General features: G+C 53.5%; 1 protein-coding gene across 1 annotated transcript in view; it reads left to right on the top strand.

Moving 5' to 3' along the window:
• Positions 1 to 23,482, top strand: part of MPRIP (myosin phosphatase Rho interacting protein) — a 38,689-nt gene that overhangs the window by 4,239 nt on the left and 10,968 nt on the right. Inside the window, 16 exon segments of the mRNA XM_078863059.1 lie at positions 1,040 to 1,096; positions 1,099 to 1,119; positions 1,622 to 1,687; positions 3,494 to 3,645; positions 4,569 to 4,650; positions 6,361 to 6,508; positions 10,109 to 10,220; positions 11,500 to 11,614; positions 15,769 to 15,855; positions 16,940 to 16,996; positions 17,984 to 18,052; positions 19,476 to 19,565; positions 20,470 to 20,579; positions 21,035 to 21,384; positions 21,589 to 21,878; positions 22,461 to 23,144. Of these exon segments, the coding sequence (XP_078719185.1) occupies positions 1,040 to 1,096; positions 1,099 to 1,119; positions 1,622 to 1,687; positions 3,494 to 3,645; positions 4,569 to 4,650; positions 6,361 to 6,508; positions 10,109 to 10,220; positions 11,500 to 11,614; positions 15,769 to 15,855; positions 16,940 to 16,996; positions 17,984 to 18,052; positions 19,476 to 19,565; positions 20,470 to 20,579; positions 21,035 to 21,384; positions 21,589 to 21,878; positions 22,461 to 23,144 (2,490 nt within the window).

The following is a 23,482-nucleotide window of genomic DNA, read 5'->3' as shown; positions in this document are numbered from 1 at the left end:
TATTTCAAGAGGCCGTGCGCGGTGCGACGTGGTGAGTACGAGCAAGACGGTGGTAGTCGTCAACAAACTCACCAACTGACGCACGTGGCGGGGCAGTCCGCTCGCAGAGCGACCCGCACGTGGCCGAGCCCTGCTCTCGAAGTCGAAGGCCACGTGATGCCCGTCACCACGACCCCTTCTCAATCTCGCTTCGTTTGCTCTGTTCTTCCACGTGTTAATTGTACTTTCAACTTAATTACCCTCGTTCAATGTTCGTCTCAACCTTAATTTAATCTCGTGTTCGAGTCTGTTGTACTTTGTAATGTTTGTATTATTGTCATATTACATTTTGAGTACTTTTAATAGTGTCTCTAATTTGTTATGTTTGTGTGTGAACCTGTTTGACCCAGGTCTCCGTTGAGTAGGAGGAGACTTTGTCTAAATAGGCTCCCTGGTGCCAGTTCACTCTGTAGGGGGGTTGATCGTGACTACTGTGTTATCATTAGAATGCCACTTACTTACCCAGTGACAGCCCCACTAAGTCTCACAACTCTTTTTCAAGAGAGTCCTGCCGAATTGTCGCAGGAGGAGACGATGCTGCTGCTGCTGCTGCTGTGTGATCCCAATTGAGAAATGTGTGGAATAATATCACTCACTCCGTAGTACAGGGGGAGATCATACAAACTCCACTCACTCACTCCGTAGAACAGGGGGAGATCATACAAACTCCATTCACTCCGTAGAACTGGGGGAGATCATACAAACTCCACTCACTCACTCCGTAGAACAGGGGGAGATCATACAAACTCCACTCACTCACTCTGTAGGACAGGGGGAGATCATACAAACTCCACTCACTCTTTAGGACAGGGGGAGATCATACAAACTCCACTCTCTCTGCAGAAGAGGGAAGGGGGGGTTGAGAGAACGCACAAACTCCACACACACAGAGATGGGCGCCCGAGTCTGGTGTCGAACTCACGCGGCTCTGCTCGCGAGTGTCACCGCTGCCCTGTGACCCCCGCATGACCCCGGGCTCTCATCCCCTGGCCGTGTGCAGGCCAAGCCGCTCTACGGCGGGTGGCTGTGCCTCGCCCCAGAGGGCACCGACTTCGGCGGAACTCTTTGCAGAGATCGAGGGTAAGTTCAGCGACAGGTCTCCTGCCCTTTAACATTCATTCGTCGCATCTTATTTATTATTTAAGCCAAGGCGCGCTCTCTCTCTCTCTATAACGTTTTAAAAGCGGTAACAAAAATAGTGGTTTAGATGGCAGTGTTGAGTCTATGGGCAGTGCTGAGTCTATGGGTAGCAGTGCTGAGTCTATGGGTAGCAATGCCGAGTCTATGGGCAGTGTTGAGTCTGTGGGTGGCAGTGCTGAGTCTATGGGTAGCAGTGCTGAGTCTATGGGTAGCAGTGCTGCTCAATGTGCAGGGGAAGTTGATTCCAGTGGAGGGCTGCAAGGAGGGAGAAGGACCGAACACGGGGACTGGGCACAGGGAGGAGGAGGAGGGACAGAGAGAAGATTGGGAACGAAGAGGACGAGACACGGAGGGAGATGAGAGAGGCGAGATGAGGTGGGGAGTGGCTGCAGGAGGAGGAGATGTAACTCGTCTGTCCCGTGCCTTGCTCTCTCGTCCTCAGAAATGGCAGAGGCGCTTCTTCCTGCTCTACGAGCACGGGGAGCTGCGCTACGCCCTGGACGCCGTGGTAAGGCCGCCGTGGTGGTAAGGCCATAGTGATAAGGCCGCCGTGGTGGTAAGGCCATAGTGATAAGGCCGCCGTGGTGGTAAGGACGCGGTGGTAAGGCCGCGGTGGTAGGGCCACGGTGGTAAGGCCGCCGTGGTAAGGCCCTCCGTGGCAGCCTCCGTCGTGTGGCCCGGCTGCCCGCAGCGCTACCGCCCTGGGGTTGTGTGCTACGTAGATGTTGCAGAAGACTCGTGGTGGTGGTGGACTTCAGGGCCGTATTGTCCAATAGGCCACAGGAGGCACTGTGCCTACGAACACTAAAAAGGGCCTCACCAAAAAAATGTTGACCATTTTGTTGTTGTTTGTATGATACAAAACAATTTAACCAAGATATCTTGCATAAATATATTTACATAGCAAGGATAGTCACAGTGTACATACAATGAGGCAGAGTCATTCAGTGTCAATGTTTTTTTTATGAGGTAAGAGAGAAACTAACACCGGAGGTGAACGTTTTGAAAAAAAATTAATTGCAAACCTCGCACTAACATCTTCAAATGGTGCTTTTCGTACAATCTCATTGTCAATAGAGAGCAGTGCAAGGGAAGGACGAGGCGTTATCACTGAACTTATCACGGAAGGCCTAGAAACAGAAGTGCCTAGGGTCTACAAGAACCTGAATCCGGCCCTGGTGGTGGCGGTGATGATGACGACAATTAACGTTTGTAAAGTGACGCCTTTTATTCCGTGAATCGCCACCAACGCACCGCCACTGCGTATGGAAAGCCGGGGGATAGACAGCACGTGCCGGGTACACGGCCAGCACTACAGGCAGGGGCTGACTGCCAGCTTACAGGGGAGAGTTGTCTAGACAGACTTGAATATATCTGAAGGATTATCTCATTGTCTTGCTGGCATAGAGCAACAAAAGGTTGATCCAAAGCCTGGGAGTTGCACAGTGGCACAAGCCCGAGACGTGAAGGGACAGGGCCTTGACTTGATGATGATGATAATGTTGTTGATGATGCTTATGTTGATGATGATGTTATTGTTGATGATGTTGATATTGATGTAGACTCCAGCTTGTTCAGAATGCAGCTGCTAGGGTGCTTACACCACGCACACCATTCCGTGAGCACATTACATATCACACCAGTCCTCATATCCCTTCATTGGCTACCGGTAAAATCCGAGTGTATTTTAAGATGAGGCTCTGTGCTCACCCCACATTACTTACAGGAACTAACACATTTATATATTCCATCAAGGTCCTTACCGATCTTGTGATCTCCAACTGCTCAGCACTCCCAGGTCTACAGGTTGCGCTCTTTTGGCGATCGGGCTTTTATTAGCATGGCACCCAAGCTATGGAATGCTTTTTCACTTGAAATCAGACAATCAGAGTTGGAGATATATTGAAGTCTGCTTTGAAACCCATCTCTTTAAAGTGGCCTCCCTCTTCAGTTTGGTTGGTTGGCCCTGCTGCTTCTGTTTTTGTCTCCTGCTTTCCATGCATTGCGCAGTGGAATCCTAGGGTGGAATGCGCATTAAACATTTTAATGATTATTAATGTAGATGTTGTTGATGTTAATGTTATTGTTGATGTAGATGTTGTTGATGTCGTTGTTAATGTTGTTGGTGATGTTGTTGATGTCGTTGTCGATGTTGAAGTTGTTGATGATGATATTATTGATGTTGTCGATGTTCTTGTTGATGTTGTTGATATTTGTGTTGATGTTGTTGATATTGTTGTTGATGTTGTCGATGTTGACGTTGTGGATATTGTCGAGAAGTTCTTGTCGATGATGTCGTTGTCGTCGAGTGCAGCCGAGCACGTTGCCGCAGGGCGTCGTGTGCATGTCGGAGGTGGTGGAGGTGGCGGAGGCCGAGAGCCGCACAGGCCAGAGGAACTCGCTGTGCATCTCCACGCCGCAGCGACACTTCTTCGTCCGCGGAGAAACCCGGGAGGACATTGGCGGGTCGGTCTCCAGCAGCAGCAGAAACCATTTTTGTTGTTGTTATTTTTATGATAATGAATAAAATAAGGATAGGATTTACCCTTTCTGGCAAGGATACAGGAGGTGTTAAGATGTTCAAACACCAAATAGACAACTTTTACAGGAAAGAGTTTAGCCTGTTAATTTTAATCAGTTTGATACCGGCAAAAAGGCTCCCATTGATATCACTGCTCGGCCCGAGGCGTTGACACTTTGATATTTGCACTGCCCCTGTGCTGTTCGCCTGCCGGCGTTGTTCTCTGGCCTCACTGGTGGTGAGACGAGGCCAGACAGGAGGCTCCTCTGGTGTAGGCCAATAGGTTTCAGAGACAAAGGCATCATCAAGTCTCAATTAACCACCATACACGTGGCAAAACATGCCTACACACGTGCCCTAGTAACAATGTACCCATTGTATTTGAGACTGACAGCAGCCTTCGTTATGGCCTTGTCTCAACCACCAGTGTTAGGCCAGAGAACAGTGGCACAAGTCGAACAGTACAAAGGCAACGCAAGTATTGAAGTATTCACAGCTCGGGTTGAGCAGTTAGAGCTATGGGACCTTTTTGGGAGCATCAAGACGATGAAACAATTCTAAATATTACGATGATCTCTGTTGTTAATATCGCCCGAGCCAAACCACCCATCGTCTATCTGGGTCAAGCCTGGGTAGGGAGGTGGCAACACGGGTGTCCACTCGGGTGCAGAATCAGATTCCGGATATTTATTTAGACTGGAGGAGGAATCCGAAGAGCTACAAAGCTCTTTTTCACAGCTGTCCAGTCGGGGCGGGCGGTGCCTGCGAGGCGAGGCGAGAGGCGTCCCCCTGCACCACCTCGCTCCGTTTGCCGCTCCGGCGTGAAACTCAAAGCGCTAACACGACCCCGACCCCCCATCCCACACAGCTGGCAGGAGGTGCTGGGCCCCTACGTGCTCGTCAACAAACAGACGCTGAAGAAGCGGAACGCTGGGAAGTCTCTCCAGCAGGTACACGGAGCTCGCCCCAGCCAGACAGCCAGACGCACTCACCGCCATCGCTGCACTCACGACGCACGCACACAGCCATGACGTCGCTGCAAACAGAGCACGTGGCACACAAAACAATACTTGTAATATAGTAAAACATATTTGAGCCGCCCACCAAAAGTAATGTTCCCGCACTGTCTGCGCTGGTAACACGATCTCTGTCTGACGGCGTCACGGTCGGCCCGCCGTTCATCATCCCACGGCGTTGCTTCGACTCCGTGCTGTGTCGGTGGCCAGCCGTGTCGCTGGTCAGCTGTCTCCCGATTTGGGTCGAGGCTTTTCCGACAGCTCATCGCTGTTTTTAACCCTCTCGGCCCGACGCGGCCACAGCCTCACGGCACCAAGCGCCCTGGGTTCGATTCCCGACTCGGGCGCCCTCGCTCTGCGGAGTTTGTACATTCTGTGCGTTACGTACATAGGTGTGCCTGTTGAACTTTGTTTCTCACCGTACGTAGCCAAGCGAGTCTCCCCCGAGTTTCTCTGGTTTCCTCCCATCTCTAAAAAAAAAAGTCTCACGCAGTGTGACTGATTTCGGCCAAACATCCCGATGTTGAAACGTCATTACTTGCATTCTAGATTTGAAGCTTTTGTGACTGCAAGGATTCATACTCTTAGGTTTTTTCGGTAAAGTCACGTAGGAAAAAATAATAATAAAATAAAAGAATAATAAACTGATTAATTTTCATTTATAATTATTTTATTTTATTATAATTTTTTACCTACGTGACTTTACCGAAAGAAACTAAGAGTATCATTACTTGCAAATAACTCCATTGGGGCTGACACAGCAGCAGCAGGGGTAGAGTCGCAGCTTCCTGTGAACAATTGGCAGAACCCTCTTGGAAATGACTCTTGTGACTCTGCGAGGCTTTCGAGGATTGACTGATGGAATTGAAAGAGCGGAAATTCGATCGGCGGTTTGCGTCGAGAAGCCGGTGTTTTTCGATTGCTATTTGAACGGGTAAGGCCCACTGAGCTGTATAGCTCTGACATGCCGATCTTCTCACGCCAATCACAAAGTGAGACGGCTCCCGCTGCATTGACATGCTGCTCTCTCATCTCTAGCAATACAATGGCCGCCCCTTCAGCACCGTAGTCGTGAGGTTTCTCAGACTCTCCGATCTTACATTTACATGCAAATTACACCTCTAGCCCCGCCCACTTACCCTTGGGTTGCACCCATCTTAAACCTTTAGAACCTCTTGCTGCAGCAGCTCTCCCGCTAAATTTCTTCCTGCCTCAGCAGTTCGCCTGCTGTATGTTTTCACCTGAAGACGATTGCTTGTGTTGCGATCTAAACGTCGTGATTTTGTATTATTTGTCTATCTACATGACTTTACCGAAAGACCCAAAGAGTGTGTATAGCTCTTACCTCAGAAGCGACCTGGCCACAAATGATAGCTCAACAAAGTGGCTTATCACGTGCAAATGTATCGCAGCCAAACATAGTAATCTACACGCACGTTGATTCTAATCGTGGAGGGTAAACCCGGAGGACGTGGGAAAATATCCAAGCGACCACGGGGAGAGAGAGAGACACACGCAAACTCCAAATATACAACGGCCATCACCAGGGTCAGGATCGAACCGACGACCTCCTGCGTACCAGGCGAGGGAGATGACATCTCGTAGCCACTGAGCGGACGATTTATTGGAGTGATTTTTTGGCAGGAGCCGAGCCCACCCAATGCGACCTCGGGTCACGATGCCACGGACGAGCCCGGAGCCACGGACGCCGCCTTCCCGCAGTGTCGGCCTGGAGACCACTCCAGCTGCCCGACGTTCATGCAGCAGATGCACCATCGCTCACGGACACGCGGTACCCCCAAAGACAAAGACACCCCCATATAGCCGTAACAGAGTGTTGGGGGCAAGTGCTGTTAGAGTATTTGGCCGCTATAAGTGTCCACATGAGGATGAGCCACTTCGTTGGGCAGTCACTTGTGGCCAGGTCACTTCTGAAAAAGAGCCACATGGCTCGGCGGGCCTTACCTGGTAAAATAAAAACTGCGTCGTTTTTACTTTTATGCTCCGACGGCGGAGCGAGCGGCTCGCGTTCAGAAAGGTCGCGAGTTCAAATCCACGGCGGGGCGAGTTGACTCGACCCACCGTCCCTGAGCCGCACTTCACACCCAACTCCACAATCCAACCCAACTCCACAGTCCAACCCCTACCACAGTCCAACCCCTCCACAGTCCAACCCAACTCCACAGTCCAACCCAACTCCACAGTCCAATCCAACTCCACAGTCCAACCCAACTCCACAGTCCAACCCAACTCCACAGTCCAACCCAACTCCACAGTCCAACCCAACTCCACAGTCCAACCCAACTCTACAGTCCAACCCAACTCCACAGTCCAACCCAACTCCACAGTCCAAGCCAACTCGACAGACCAACCCAAGCCCCTCTGCGAGGGCTGTGAGGTGCGGGTGGCACCGCTACGCCACCCTCGCCTCACGCTCCTCATCCCAATCTCTGTCCACGCTCCCTGACCGGTTAAAGCCGTGGGGGGTGATGCGTCGGATGCCGACGCTACCACCCCCTCCCCCCCTCCCCGCCGCCTTCATCTCCCCAGAGATGACCATTCACACACTTTGCCATTTATTTATTTTCAGCCGAGTTAATTTAGGGCATGTCCGCACTACGTTCCGATTCCAAAATAAGTGGTGCACTTAATGAGGACGCCGCTTGGATTTCTATCACGGCGGTGATCGCAGAGCGCTCGCTAATGACCGCAACCCAACAAAGATCCCCCGTGTAGCCTTTAAAAGACTGTAGGGGCAAGTGCTGTTAGCGAGCAGCACCGATGAAGGCCGGCACTGTGGCACACGATGAGGTGGGTGGCCAGCACCTCGCCCGGCCACCTTTGTCTCCCAGTGGCAATGTTTACACCACCGCGCCAGGTACTCGTTTGAGGCCGAGTCGACCTAGGGGAGGCCCAGGACCGGTTCAAATAATTCTCACTGCTGTTGGTGGCCGTGAGAGGGAATCGAACTCGGTTCGACCGGGTTTGTTGCACAGCGCGCTAACCGCTGCGCCGCCGCTCCCTAACACACACACAGAAAAAACCTGCTCTGTAAACAAACATTCTCCAAATAAATAATGAAAGACGACAAATTATTAAACGGTTATATTAATGACGCATATTCCACATTCATGTTTATTTACAACTTGCCATAGTTAGAATGCGTAATAATAGAGTCTGTTGCCACTGCTAGGATCATAACAGGAAGCAAACAGAATTCGATGCCCATCTAACTTGATCAACACACCCAGGAGCCTTGGCCCACATGCGTGGACGTCTACTCACGTAATAAAGAGAGACGTTGCAGTCCTAGTCATACTGCTGAGACACAAGGAACGTATCCGGCCGGCCGGTAGAGGGAGTGGCTCGCAATCGGAAAGGTTGTGAATTCACGTCCTGGTTGGAGGGGAGGGGGTTGACTCGGCCCATCATCATCATCATGGATCTGGGGGTTGATAAAATCAGTATCACTTTTTGTGGAAGTCACTAGCGATTGTCTGACGTCCACCTCCTGCTCTGGGCTGCGAACGGGAGATAAGCACCAACAGAATCAGGAGCTTTACTTCTACTGGAGGAGAGATCCGATGAGCTATGAAGCTCGCACGGAGTCAGACAGTTACAACAACGGCGAACAATACAGACACTGATGTGAGTGTAAAGTATCGGACAGCTCTAAGCAACGCACTAAATATAAATGAAAATAAATAAAGGCTATGAGTCCAAATTGCATAAGTACATCAATATCTGCCGATTTATCAACACCAAATGCAATCTTGGGCAAGGCAGCAAAAAACAACAACAACAACAACAGTCTCAGACCACACTAAGACAACAACAACAGTCCCAGACCACACCAAGACAACAACAACAGTCCCAGACCACACCAAGACAACAACAACAACATCATCATCACCATCAACGTCACGATCCATGGGCAGGTAGCCCCGTAGGTGTCCCCTGCACGTCTCGCCACTTGTTGCCACTTTCCTCTTCCGTCTTGCACCAATAAACTCAACTAGTGCCACCTCCTTCTGGCCAAGACGACGCGCAGGCCGCTCGATGTAATTGCCGATGCATTTCAGCCGCAGTGTTTCAGTCGCAGTGTTTCAGTCGCAGTGTTTCAGTCGCAGTGTTTCAGTCGCAGTGTTTCAGTCGCAGTGTTTCAGCCGCAGTGTTTCAGTCGCAGTGTTTCAGTCGCAGTGTTTCAGCCGCAGTGTTTCAGTCGCAGTGTTTCAGTCGCAGTGTTTCAGTCGCAGTGTTTCAGTCGCAGTGTTTCAGTCGCAGTGTTTCAGTCGCAGTGTTTCAGTCGCAGTGTTTCAGCCGCAGTGTTTCAGTCGCAGTGTTTCAGTCGCAGTGTTTCAGCCGCAGTGTTTCAGTCGCAGTGTTTCAGTCGCAGTGTTTCAGCCGCAGTGTTTCAGTCGCAGTGTTTCAGTCGCAGTGTTTCAGTCGCAGTGTTTCAGCCGCAGTGTTTCAGCCGCAGTGTTTCAGCCGCAGTGTTTCAGTCGCAGTGTTTCAGTCGCAGTGTTTCAGCCGCAGTGTTTCAGTCGCAGTGTTTCAGTCGCAGTGTTTCAGTCGCAGTGTTTCAGTCGCAGTGTTTCAGTCGCAGTGTTTCAGTCGCAGTGTTTCAGTCGCAGTGTTTCAGTCGCAGTGTTTCAGTCGCAGTGTTTCAGTCGCAGTGTTTCAGCCGCAGTGTTTCAGCCGCAGTGTTTCAGTCGCAGTGTTTCAGTCGCAGTGTTTCAGTCGCAGTGTTTCAGTCGCAGTGTTTCAGTCGCAGTGTTTCAGTCGCAGTGTTTCAGTCGCAGTGTTTCAGTCGCAGTGTTTCAGTCGCAGTGTTTCAGTCGCAGTGTTTCAGCCGCAGTGTTTCAGTCGCAGTGTTTCAGCCGCAGTGTTTCAGTCGCAGTGTTTCAGCCGCAGTGTTTCAGTCGCAGTGTTTCAGTCGCAGTGTTTCAGTCGCAGTGTTTCAGTCGCAGTGTTTCAGCCGCAGTGTTTCAGTCGCAGTGTTTCAGTCGCAGTGTTTCAGCCGCAGTGTTTCAGTCGCAGTGTTTCAGTCGCAGTGTTTCAGTCGCAGTGTTTCAGTCGCAGTGTTTCAGTCGCAGTGTTTCAGCCGCAGTGTTTCAGTCGCAGTGTTTCAGTCGCAGTGTTTCAGTCGCAGTGTTTCAGCCGCAGTGTTTCAGTCGCAGTGTTTCAGTCGCAGTGTTTCAGTCGCAGTGTTTCAGTCGCAGTGTTTCAGTCGCAGTGTTTCAGTCACAGTGTTTCAGTCGCAGTGTTTCAGTCGCAGTGTTTCAGTCGCAGTGTTTCAGTCGCAGTGTTTCAGTCGCAGTGTTTCAGTCGCAGACTCTGAGTGTGCACAGCAACCCGCGGCCGGACGGTGATTGGCGGTGACGGCCCGCAGGTGGACTCCCCAGATCTGCCTCGGCCTGCTCGCTAAGCCGCGACGACGTCTGTGAAGGCCGCACGCTGGAGGGGGCGGCCCGCGCAGGCCCCCCCGGAGGCCCGGCCTGCAGGTGAGGAGACGCGTACCATAACACTGCCCATTGTCAGACGTGAGAGGTAAACTCTTGTCAAGGTAAACCTTTTCACTGTAACAAAAAATTCACTTGTTTTTCAGATATGAGAAGGAGGCAGATTGTCTGCTGGTCTATTCCGTTACTTAGTTTCTCCACAGCGACACTCGCGATTATTTTGTGTTGTGTATTATAGAGTTTTGCGTTGGCTAAAACTATTTAACTTGTTAAACAAAATATTCTTGATTCTTTCGGTAAAGTCACGCAGATCAAAAACAAAAAACCCACGACGTTTCGATCGCAACACAAGCGGTCTTCTTCAGGCGGAGAGATGATGAAGACCGCTCGTGTTGCGATCGCAACACGAGCTTTTAAGTCTAAATTGTTAAACTAAACTTTTAGTATTTTACCAGGTAAGTCACCACTGAGCTATGCAGCTTTTTTTGAGAAGTCACCTGGCCACAAATGATAGCTCGACGAAGTGGCTTATCACGTGGAAATGCATAGCAGCCAAATACTCTAAACATGTGAATGTTGATTCTAAATGTGGAGGGAAAAACCGGAGGACCCGAAGAAAAATCCACGCGACCACGGGGAGAGAGACACGCACACTCCAAATATCCAGCAGGCGTCATTGTCGTGATCGAACCCACCAGGAGAGGGAGTTAACATTTTGTTACCGTGGCAGTCGCCACCGTGACTTAGGTACCCACAAATGTATGAAAGAGATGGGTCCTACCCAAGAGACATCTGGCAAGTTCACCGGAATTTGGTTGAAAGCAAACCTGACTCTGCTGATGGCTTTCTGAAAGTCTTCTCTCCCAGGAGGTGGTGTTGCCGATGAGTCGTGTAAATAAATAGTTTAAGTTTCATGTAGAGCGACACAGCTCTTCCTACTTGTCTGCTGATTCATTTTGCAGAGCCGTCCCAAGGGTATATGGTAAATCGGGGCGACTGCCCCAGGCCCCGTGGAATGTAGCGGGTTAGCGTGTTGAGCTATGAACCTGGCGATCCGAGTTCGATTTCTGCTCACGATCACCAACACCGGTGACGATTATCTGAACCGGTCCTGGGCCTCCCCTAGGTCGACTCGGCTACAAATGGGTACCCGGTGCGGTGTGTAAACACCGCCACTGGCGAGACAAAGGCGACCGGGCGCGGTGCTGTCCACCCCACCCTCTCGTGTGCCGTTCCAGCTGACAGCACTTGCCCCAACAGTCTGTTAAGGCTATACCGGAGCGGCGGGGGTGGGGGATCTTTGTCTTTGTGTGGCGCGCAGGCTGAGTGTTGGCGATGGGGTGCAGGCGGTGGCCACTGGGAATGGCGACGTGAAAGGGCCCGGCCAGACCCAGCAGCGATGTCCACCACAGGGGGAAGCAGCGCCGGTGACGAAGGTGCGGTGGCATCTACCGGGCGGCGCGCCCAAGTCACCTCGGCCTGGCAAATGCCCCGTGCGGCAAAACACGGCAGCCCAGCCAGGTCATGAAAGTCATTTAGGTCTTCTTCTTGTCGTGCGGCTGCTGCTGATGTAGCCGCAGAGCGACGGCTGCAATGCCACATGCAGCTGGTCAAGCCCAGGCAGCCGCGTCAGGAGCAGAGTCGTGAATCATCGCTGTGGTGTCCCCTTCGGATTTGCGGATCTGGGCGTTGCGTCGTTACACGTTGCACGGTCTCTGTTCTGGATGACCACGGTCGCACGCTTCTACTGCTGGAGAGTTTTTCATTTCCCATTTGTGCATCATCAGGCAACCCGCATCTACTGCCATGGTTTGTGCAGTGGATGCGGTTTCGGGGTTGACCACGAGCTTCGGGGAAGATCAAACGCAGGAATCTTCTGCGTTGGGTCTTTCACAACAAGGTGGTGTTTGTTTGTAACTTCTTTTGAACTCACCACAGCCCGCCATGACTTCTCTCCTGTGCCAGGTCCTGTCGGCACTCACTTGCTCAGTCTCTCACCATCTGGCTTCAGGCCTTTACCGCCCCTGCCACAGAAAATAAACTAAAAATACTATAAACTATTTTTATTTTGCCAGTTAATGCCCACTGAGATATCCGGCTCTTCTTCAGAGCTCTAGACCTCAGTATAGTTCGCATCTCTCTCTTTCTCTCTCCGTGGTGGCCACTGCGTGGATTTTCCTCCGGGGTCCTCCGGTTTTTCCCTCCACATTTAGAATCGGCGTCACGCGTTTTTGGCTGCCGTTATAAATACCCACGTGACGATGGCAAGCCCACGTCGTCTTTCAGCTTTCTTGTGATAGCCAGGCCACTTCTGTAAAATAGCTCCGTAGCAGCTGAGTGGGGCTTTAAAAATAAACATCTTTATCTTGTCTGTGGACGCTCGATCGTCCCGCACACATTCGGCTGCTGCTCGAATGCAGGAATTCAGGACGTCGTTGCCCGTGCCAGTAAACAAGTCGTCACTGCCGCACGTCATTTGATCCCCCCGGAAGCTCAGGAACGCTGGGCCGGGTGTTTGGACCCCGTCATTACCTCCCACGGACGCGTCCATTCGTCACCCTCTCTCACACAGCAGAGCGCTTCTTTCAGAGTTAACGTGACTCCGATGCTGATGAAGTAATCCTTTACGACATGGATATACACGTGCATTACGACACGGCCCAGTTTCTGACCGCGTGAAGCAACGGCGCTTGTTTTCCAAATATGCCAGTTGCCCACTGCTGCCAGCCACACTCACACACGGCCAGCGCCATGCCCTCTCATCTCGCCTCTCTCAGCTCCTGCCATGCCCTCTCATCTCGCCTCTCTCATCTCCTGCCATGCCCCCCCATCTCGCCTCTCTCATCTCCTGCCATGCCCTCTCATCTCGCCTCTCTCATCTCCTGCCATGCCCTCTCATCTCGCCTCTCTCAGCTCCTGCCATGCCCTCTCATCTCGCCTCTCTCATCTCCTGCCATGCCCCCCCATCTCGCCTCTCTCATCTCCTGCCATGCCCTCTCATCTCGCCTCTCTCAGCTCCTGCCATGCCCTCTCATCTCGCCTCTCTCATCTCCTGCCATGCCCCCCCATCTCGCCTCTCTCATCTCCTGCCATGCCCTCTCATCTCGCCTCTCTCATCTCCTGCCATGCCCCCTCATCTCGCCTCTCTCATCTCCTGCCATGCCCCCCCATCTCGCCTCTCTCATCTCCTGCCATGCCCTCTCATCTCGCCTCTCTCAGCTCCTGCCATGCCCTCTCATCTCGCCTCTCTCATCTCCTGCCATGCCCCCCCATCTCGCCTCTCTCATCTCCTGCCATGCCCTCTCATCTCGCCTCTCTCATCTCCTGCCATGCCCCCTCATCTCGCCTCTCTCAGCTCCTGCCATGCCCCCCCATCTCGCCTCTCTCATCTCCTGCCATGCCCCCCCATCTCGCCTCTCTCATCTCCTGCCATGCCCTCTCATCTCGCCTCTCTCAGCTCCTGCCATGCCCCCCCATCTCGCCTCTCTCATCTCCTGCCATGCCCTCTCATCTCGCCTCTCTCAGCTCCTGCCATGCCCTCTCATCTCGCCTCTCTCATCTCCTGCCATGCCCCCCATCTCGCCTCTCTCATCTCCTGCCATGCCCTCTCATCTCGCCTCTCTCATCTCCTGCCATGCCCCCTCATCTCGCCTCTCTCATCTCCTGCCATGCCCCCCCATCTCGCCTCTCTCATCTCCTGCCATGCCCTCTCATCTCGCCTCTCTCATCTCCTGCCATGCCCCCTCATCTCGCCTCTCTCATCTCCTGCCATGCTCCCTCATCTCGCCTCTCTCAGCTCCTGCCATGCCTCCTCATCTCGCCTCTCTCATCTCCTGCCATGCCCCCTCATCTCGCCTTTCATCTCCTGCCATGCCCTCTCATCTCGCCTCTCTCAGCTCCTGCCATGCCCCCTCATCTCGCCTCTCTCAGCTCCTGCCATGCCCCCCCATCTCGCCTCTCTCATCTCCTGCCATGCCCTCTCATCTCGCCTCTCTCATCTCCTGCCATGCCCCCTCATCTCGCCTCTCTCATCTCCTGCCATGCCCCCTCATCTCGCCTCTGTCAGCTCCTGCCATGCCCTCTCATCTCGCCTCTCTCAGCTCCTGCCATGCCCTCTCATCTCGCCTCTCTCAGCTCCTGCCATTTCCCCTCATCTCGCCTCTCTCATCTCCTGCCATGCCCTCTCATCTCGCCTCTCTCAGCTCCTGCCATGCCCCCTCATCTCGCCTCTCTCATCTCCTGCCATGCCCCCTCATCTCGCCTCTCTCAGCTCCTGCCATGCCCTCTCATCTCGCCTCTCTCAGCTCCTGCCATGCCCTCTCATCTCGCCTCTCTCAGCTCCTGCCATGCCCCCTCATCTCGCCTCTCTCATCTCCTGCCATGCCCTCTCATCTCGCCTCTCTCAGCTCCTGCCATGCCCCCTCCACTCCTCCTCTTCGTTCCCAATCTTGTCCCCCTGTGCCAACTTCCCTTGTCTCACCTTGTCCCTTTAATTCTAGATTTGAAGCTTTCGTGGCTGCAAGGATTCATACTCTTAGGTTCTTTCGGTAAAGTCACGTAGGTAAAAAAATAAAAATAATAAAAAATGAAAATAACTAAATTAAATCACGACGTTTCGTGTCTTGAATAGCTTTCTTCACACGCTACAGTAATTGTGCTGGAGCAGTTACACCTGATGACGGAGGCTTGTGTTGCTTCTGAAACGTCGTGATTTAATTTAGTTCTTTTATTATTATTTTACCTACATGACTTTACCGAGAGAACCTAAGGGTATGTCACCTTGTCCCTCTTTGCACCGCTCCGCTGGAGCGTTCTTCCTTCCGATACCACGAAGCCACTGGGAGCTGTGCACTTTTACATCGACATTGAAGACGCGTTTCTGTAGAGCGGCTCCTTGTGTTTAGTTTGTTGTTGTCCTTCCCCCGCATCTCCGATGAGCTACGTACGGTGCGAAAGAAGTTCAACATAAAAACAAAGATTCCTCCCCAGTATAGCCTTAACAAACTGTTGGGGCAAGTGCTGTTAGCGAGCACCTATGAAGGCCGGCATGGCACACGAGAGGGTGGGTGGCCAGCATCACGCCCGGCCGCCTTTGTCTCCCCAGTGGCGATGTTTACACACCGCACCGGGTACTCATTTGAGGCTGAGTCGACCTAGGGGAGGCCCAGGACCGGTTTAAATAATCGTCACCGGTGTTGGTAGCCGTGAGCGGCAATCGAACTCGGGTTACCGGGTTCCTAGCGCAGCATAATGCTAGCCGCTACACTACCGCCCCCCACAACGCACACACACATTTACACATACACACATACATACACACATACATACATACACACACACATACATACATACACACACACATACATACACACATACATACACACATACATACACACACACGTACATACACAAATACATACATACACACACACATACATACACACGTACATACACATGTACATATACACACATGTACATACACACACACATACACACACATACACACACATACACACACATACGCACACACACACATCTACGCATGTAATGGACCGGTATGTCGCGGTGTGTCCCCCAACTCTCTCGCCAGGAGTTGAGCGCCAGGTTCGGCAGCGTCCTTCCCCCGGAGCGGCGAGCCAAGTCGCTCGACCGGCGGACGAGCGAAGCCACAATGACGGTGAGAGGGGTCAGGGGTCAGGGGGCACGGGGCAGGGGTCACTCGAGGTGCGATCTGGAAGAGTCGATTGCGCTAGGTAAGCCGCGAGCGCTGGATCGCGGGGGGCTGGTCGCCAAGAAGCGCATTGGCGGCCAACCAAGAAAAACCCCATAAATCCAATTGGTGGAACATTGGGGGACCTTTGGTGTTGGGTGACAGCAACGGTGGTCACACGGTGCGACGTGGCACTGGCTGGAGTGAAGTGTGTGGCATGCACGGCTTCAGTCGCTACGACCTCGTGACCTCTGAATCTATGTCATCGAGATGTTCTGGTACCAGTGATGGTCGCTAGGAGATGTCATCTCCCTCGTCCGGTATGCAAGAGGTCGTGGGTTCGATCCCGACCCTGATGACGCCTTGTTGTATATTTGGAGTTTGCGTCTCTCTCTCTCTCCGTGGTCGCGTGGATTTTTCTCCGGGTCCTCCGGTTTCTTCCCTCCACGTTTAGAATCAACATCACACGTTTAGAGTAGTTGGCTGCTGCTATAAATTCCCACATGATGATAAGCCACTTCATTGAGCTATCAATTTGTGGCCAGGTCAATTCTGAAAAATAACTATTTTATAATTTTCGATTTAAAGCTTTCGTGACTGCAGGGATTCATCTTCTTGGTTCTTTCGGTAAAGTCACGTAGAATGGAAATAATAAAATGATAAAAATAAAACATAATAAAATAATTCTCACGACGTTTCGGCCACAACTCAAGCAGCCGTCCTCAGGTGAAGAACAGGTCTGTCGATAAGACAGAGTCTGAATGACACGTCCTAGGCTTGGAGCGTCTATTTAGGCGCTCTTCCTCCTCCCTCCCAGCTTAAATAGACGCTCCAAGCCTAGGACGTGTCATTCAGACTCTGTCTTATCGACAGACCTGTTCTTCACCTGAGGACGGCTGTTTGCATTGTGGCCGAAACGTCGTGAGAATTATTTTATTATGTTTTATTTTTATCATTTTATTATAACTATTTTATAGTTCAGGAGGCCTTACCTGGTAAAATGAAACTCGTTTACTTCATTTCATTCGACCTGCATATGTGTGTGTTCTAGCCCGACCTATTGAACTTCAAGCAGGGTTGGCTCATGAGACTGGATGAAGATGATAAGGTACCCATCAATGTCCACCCTCTTACTCCATCGGTGACAAGTTTCGTGGTCGCTAGATACTGGCAGGCAGAGTGGCGGCATAGCGGTTAACGCTCGTGCTGCCTCACAGCAAGAAGGCCCTGGGTTTGATTCCCGACCGTCCAGGTTCTATGGCTTCCTTCTGTCGATAAAAAAGACACGTACAATGGAACAGATTTTGAGCGAATATCTTGATGCTGAAAATTACCTTAAAATTAATTGATTGAAATCACACACACACACACATGGACTTATGCACACCCGCACTTACGAATACCCGCACTTACACACACACCCGCACTGATAAAGACCCAACTTACAAACACCTGCACTGAAGAACACCCGTCTTACGAACACCCTCACTTCCGAACCAGCTTTCATGATTATTTTTTTACATTGACTAAACGCGCAGACTCTCACTTCAAAATCGAACCATGGCACTGTTTTGTTCAGCTGAGCGATCTCCACGAGATATAATGAGTCGGCCTTGTGCTGGGAGTGAGTGTTTGTCTGTGTGTGTGGGAAATTAAATACAGTTGATTACTGAGTTCTGACTTGCGAACCGTTCGACTTACGAACGGCTCTCGGAAACGAGTTGCGTTCGTAAATCGAGGACTGCCAGAAATACAACAAGGGGAGAACGGAAACCCCACGCAGAACAAGGGGAGAACGTACAAACCAACCAACGCAGAAAGGCGCCACGGGTTGGGAATCAAACCCGGGCCCTTGTTTTTGCCGCGAGATAGCACGAGCGTTACCACCGCACCATCATCCACTTGCGCGCTTCTTTACTCTTCCCCCACACACGACATCTGCCTGTTTTCCCCGACCGGGATATTTTCCCCCCATTCTCCTCTCTCAGAGAGGCTCACCAGCTCAGAGGACGATTGTGAGTTCGCGTCGGCCGTAATGACGAGCGGCGCATCCTGGAGCTTCCCGTTGTGTGATTGCGACGTTGTCTCTCGCCAGTGGCGGAAGCACTGGTTCGTGTTGACTGACGGCAGTCTCAAGTTTTACAAAGACTCCATGGCCGAAGAGGTGAGGTTTCTGAGAGTTGTTTATCTTTTCTGCTTAACGCACTCTCAACTGGGGCGCCAGGGTGGCGAGATGTTAACTACCTCGCCTGGTACACAGGAGGTCGTGGGTACAATCCTCACCCTAACGATGCCTGCTGCTGTATATTTGGAGTTTGTGTGTCTCTCTCCCCGTGGTCACTTGGATTTTTCTCCGGGTCCTCCGGGTTTTCCCTCCACGTTTAGAATCAACATCACGTTTAGAGTATTTGGCTCATGCTATAAATATCCACACGATAATAAGCCACGTTGTTGTTGAGCTGTCATTTGTGGCCAGGTCGCTTCTGAAAAATAGCTATATAGTTCAGTGGGCCTTATCTGGTAAAATAAAAATAAAATTGTGAAGTAGATTAGTACTCATCCCCGGCACCCTACTCCCAAGACTATTCCGTGAGACCTCTTGGTGTGGTCTGGGTCACTCACAAGGCCACTCCCTGAGACCTCTCTCGGTGTGGTCTGGGTCACCCACAAGGCCACTCCCTGAGACCTCTTGGTGGGGTCTGGGTCACCCACAAGGCCACTCCCTGAGACCTCTCTCGGTGTGGTCTGGGTCACTCACAAGGCCACTCCCTGAGACCTCTTGGTGGGGTCTGGGTCACCCACAAGGCCACTCCCTGAGACCTCTCTCGGTGTGGTCTGGGTCACCCACAAGGCCACTCCCTGAGTCCTCTTGGTGTGGTCTGCGTCACTCACAAGGCCACTCCCTGAGTCCTCTTGGTGGGGTCTGGGTCCCTCACAAGGCCACTCCCTGAGACCTCTTGGTGTGGTCTGGGTCACTCACAAGGCCACTCCCTGAGACCTCTTGGTGTGGTCTGGGTCACTCACAAGGCCACTCCCTGAGACCTCTTGGTGTGGTCTGGGTCACTCACAAGCCCACTCCCTGAGTCCTCTTGGTGTGGTCTGCGTCAGTCACAAGGCCACTCCCTGAGTCCTCTTGGTGGGGTCTGGGTCACTCACAAGGCCACTCACTGAGACCTCTCTCAGTGTGGGGTCTGGGTCACTCACAAGGCCACTCACTGAGACCTCTTGGTGTGGTCTGGGTCACTCACAAGGCCACTCCCTGAGACCTCTTGGTGTGGTCTGGGTCACTCACAAGGCCACTCCCTGAGACCTCTTGGTGTGGTCTGGGTCACTCACAAGCCCACTCCCTGAGTCCTCTTGGTGTGGTCTGCGTCAGTCACAAGGCCACTCCCTGAGTCCTCTTGGTGGGGTCTGGGTCACTCACAAGGCCACTCACTGAGACCTCTCTCAGTGTGGGGTCTGGGTCACTCACAAGGCCACTCACTGAGACCTCTTGGTGTGGTCTGGGTCACTCACAAGGCCACTCACTGAGACCTCTCTAGTGTGGGGTCTGCGTCACTCACAGGCTGCGCTTCCTCTGCCCCCAGGCGCTGGACGAGGACGGGGAGATCGATCTGACGGCCTGCCACAACGTCGCGCCCCTCGACACGCAGAGGAACTACGGCTTCCAGATCCACGTGAGGGCCGCGACGCTCGTGCTGCGCAGCAAGAAGGGCCCGGGTTCGAACCCCGACCTGGGCACCTCGGTCTGCGTCGAATCGTATTCCTTCTATTTACGGGACTCTTTTGCCGGTATCAAAATGATGAAAAGAGAATAGGCTTCACCCTTTCCGGCAATAACACAGGAGGTGTTCAGGTGTTCAAACACCAAATAGACGCCTATTGCTGGAAAGGGTAAAGTCTATTATTTTTTCATCACTTTGATACCGGCACAGATTGGTCCTGTAGATATAACTGCTCGAGCCGAGGCATTAATACTTTTATATTTGCATTGCCCTTTTGCTGTTCGCCTTTTGGTGTTCGCTGGTCTAACACCGGTGGTGAGACAAGGCCCTACAGGAGGCTGTCTCTGGTGTAGACCAATCAGTTTCAAATACAATGCATACATTTTAATGCAGACTTGACTATGCCTTGTGTCTGTTTGGTGTTCGAACATCTTGACACCTGTATTATTACCAGAAGAAGTGAAGCCTATTACTTTTCCCATCATGTATGGGCTCTGTATGGGTTGCCTCTGGGTTTTCCAGTTTCCTCTCATAGCTAATATGAAAACATACAACACAATTGGTATCTATGTATGTTGAACTTCTTACCGCACCGTACATAGCCAACGGTGCTAATCGGAGGTGTAGGGGAAGGACAACAAACCAAGCACACAAAGGAAACATCCCAACGCTGTAAAATGACCTCAAATGGAATTCCACAGCAGCAGCAGCAACATCGCGAGCCTGACTGCCGACGAGACAGTTAAACGTCGAAACCAGCCCAGGGTTTTCCCACGAATGCGTTTCTCGTCGAGAGAAGCGCCACCCCCCCCCCCCCCCCACCGCCACCGCAGCAGCTGCCGTTGCTCTTCCACAGACCTCGGACGGAGTGTTCACTCTGTCGGCCATGACGGCCGGCATCCGCAGAAACTGGGTGCAGAGTCTGAGCAGCAGCGTCCGCCCTGCCACGTCGCGCCGCCTCGCCAGGTGAGCGTCCTCGCTGTGCCCCCCCCGAGGAAGATCGTGTCCATGCGCAAACGTGTGCAGTGCACATGAGATGGGACGCATTCAATCCATTCTGCCCGCTTGTCTGTATGTATGTACGTTGAACTTCTTTTGCACTGTGCGTAGCCAACCGTGCTCATCATCTTGTTACTTGTCTTCTCCACAGCGACGCTCATGATTGTTTAGCGTTATGAATCATGATGTAGTTTTGCGTTAAACTAGGGCCAAGAGCGAACAGGGAAGTCCTTGTCTATCAGCATTGCTTCAAGCTAGGCCTGAGCTCTGCTGATGAGACGCTGAACGTCTAAAACCTGTCCAGAGTTTGCTCGTGTCTTGAGCCAGTCCTGCTGAGGTGAAGGCACTCCCACAAGGCCGTGCATTACCGATGGCGGAGGAGGCCTGTCGTCCACTGATGTATTTTATGACGCACGGCACAGCATTGTGGCGGAGTGCGGCACAGCCGTGCCAGACACCGCAGCAACGCAGCGCGGAGGGGAACTGCCGCCCCCCGGTCCCTCGTGGCCTCCGATTTCCACCGCCGCCGCCGCCGCCACCGTCACCGTCGCCGCCGCCACCGCCACTGCCGCCATTCCCCTCTTCGATCCGAAGGGAGGCTGCCGAGGTCACGCGCGGCAGAGACGGAGGGACGGGCGCTCGCGCACGATCGACCTGGCCGACCTGCGGTCCCTACGCGAGGCGCTGCGCATGCAGAGCCGCCGGCAGTGCCGGCCCAGGGCCAAGACGGCGCTCATCCTGCCTCCCGGCATGGCAGCCCTGGCAGGGCCGGGTGAGCCAAGCGGCCTTCCCACCGTACGATCGTAATTGTTGTTTGCGAATGTGATTTGTTAATTTTAAACCTGACCCGTGTATCGTTGGTAGTTCAATTGCAACATGAAATGTGTTTGAGGGACTGCGTGGTGCTGTTGTGGTCTTGGTGCGGTCTGGTTCTTCTTTTATTCTTCGACATCTGCGTCGTATTTACGCGTGGCAGGCGAAAGCGGCCCGCCGGCGGCACCGCCCCCGGGGGTCCGAGCGGCGCCCATCGGGGACCCCGGGAGGGATCCGCTCCCTCGGACCCCGGCGGAGACGCCCGGTGGGGGCGGCCCCCCCCTCCCCCCCGACCCGCGCGGCGTCGACGACGAAGAGGGGTCCGGAGTCGGGGGTCCCCCGGACTACGGAGGGGGGGCCCGGGGGGAGAGGAGGAGGAGCGGCGCGGGGTGGGACGGGGGGCCCTCCGCGCCCGGGCACGGCCACGATGAGATTGAACGGCGCTGGGTGCAGGTGACCGGCACCAGCACCAGCACCGTGCTCGTGCACGTGGAGGCATCGGCGTGGCCGGGCCGGGTGGCTTTCGTTTCACAACCGGAGCCAGGCGCAGGTCCCCCCCCGCAAAGGCCCAAAAACGTCAACCGACCGGCAACAAACGGCAGCGTTGTGGAAGACGCGATGCACGGAGGCAGCCGAACTCGAGGCTGTCACCTCGCTGAATGAAGTGGCGCCAGTTGTTGGCACTGGCAGACAGTCGAGAAATTGAGAGCAGTGTGTGTGACTGTGTTTGGGGCTGTGTGTGCCTGTGTGTGTGGGGCTGTGCGGTAGTGTAGTGGTTCGCATGCCGCGCTCCGAACTCGGCGACCCGAATTCAATTCTCACACCAGTGACGATTATCTAAACCAGCCCTGGGCCTACCCTAGGTCGACTGAGCCTCAATTAAATTCCTGGTGTGGTGTGTAAACATCGTCATTCGGGAGACAAAGGTGGTCGAGCGTGGTTTGAACCACCTACCCCCTCGTGTGCTGTGCACTTGTCTCAACAGTCTGTTAAGGCTCCACCGTTGTCTTTGGGGATGTGTCACCGTGCTTGCAGGTGGAGACAACGCCTCTGCGGGACGACAAGCAGGTGCCCATCGCCACGCTGGCTGGCGGGCACGGGCACATCGCCACGCTGGGTGGTGGGCAAGGGCCCATCGCCACGCTGGGTGAAGGGCAAGGGTCTATCGCCACACTGGGTGGTGGGCAGGGGTCCATCGCCACGCTGGGTGGTGGGCAAGGGCCCATCGCCACGCTGGGTGAAGGGCAAGTGCCCATCGCCACACTGGGTGGTGGGCAGGTGCCCATCGCCACATTGGGTGGCGGGCAAGGGTCCATCGCCACGCTGGGTGAAGGGCAGGGGCCCATCGCCATGCTGGGTGAAGGGCACGGGTCCATCGCCATGCTGGGTGAAGGGCAGGGACCCATCGCCACGCTGGGTGGTGAGCACGGGCCCATCGCCATGCTGGGTGAAGGGCAAGGGCCCATTGCCACGCTGAGTGAAGGGCAGGGACCCATCGCCACGCTGGGTGGTGAGCACGGGCCCATCGCCACGCTGGGTGAAGGGCACGGGCCCATCGCCACGCTGGGTGAAGGGCAGGGGCCCATCGCCATGCTGGCTGGCGTGCAAGGGCCCATCGCCACGCTGGGTGAGGTGGTGCCCGTGGACTCCCCTGGGCTCCCTGCGTCTCCTCCTCCTGGTGCCCCCACAGAAGACTTCGTGCAGCTTCTACAGAACGAGGTGCCGCACCCCTCCTCATTTATACTCTCGCTCACACACTCACAGTCTCACACACTCACAGTCTCACACACTCACAGTCTCATACAACAACAACCGCCATTCGCCACTAAGTGGCGGTGACGTCACCACGACGCTTGTGCCAGGCCATGTGCACCTTGAGGCCACGTGAAGTGTCGAACGCCCGCTGGCAGGAGGTCACGGGGCAGACCCAGCAGGTGCCACGGGTCGACTGACCGAGATGACCGAGATGACTGGCTGATGCACCACCTGTGCCCCCTACTGTGCCAACTTGCTGTGCTTTAGCCACCCGGCGCTCCGCTCGTTGTTGTGAGCGTCGC

Source organism: Lampetra fluviatilis, chromosome 1, assembly GCF_964198595.1.
Source record: "Lampetra fluviatilis chromosome 1, kcLamFluv1.1, whole genome shotgun sequence".
Taxonomy (NCBI): Eukaryota; Metazoa; Chordata; class Hyperoartia; order Petromyzontiformes; family Petromyzontidae; genus Lampetra; species Lampetra fluviatilis.
The sequence above is the reverse complement of the archived record's forward strand: the minus strand, read 5'-3'. Positions and strand labels throughout refer to the sequence as shown.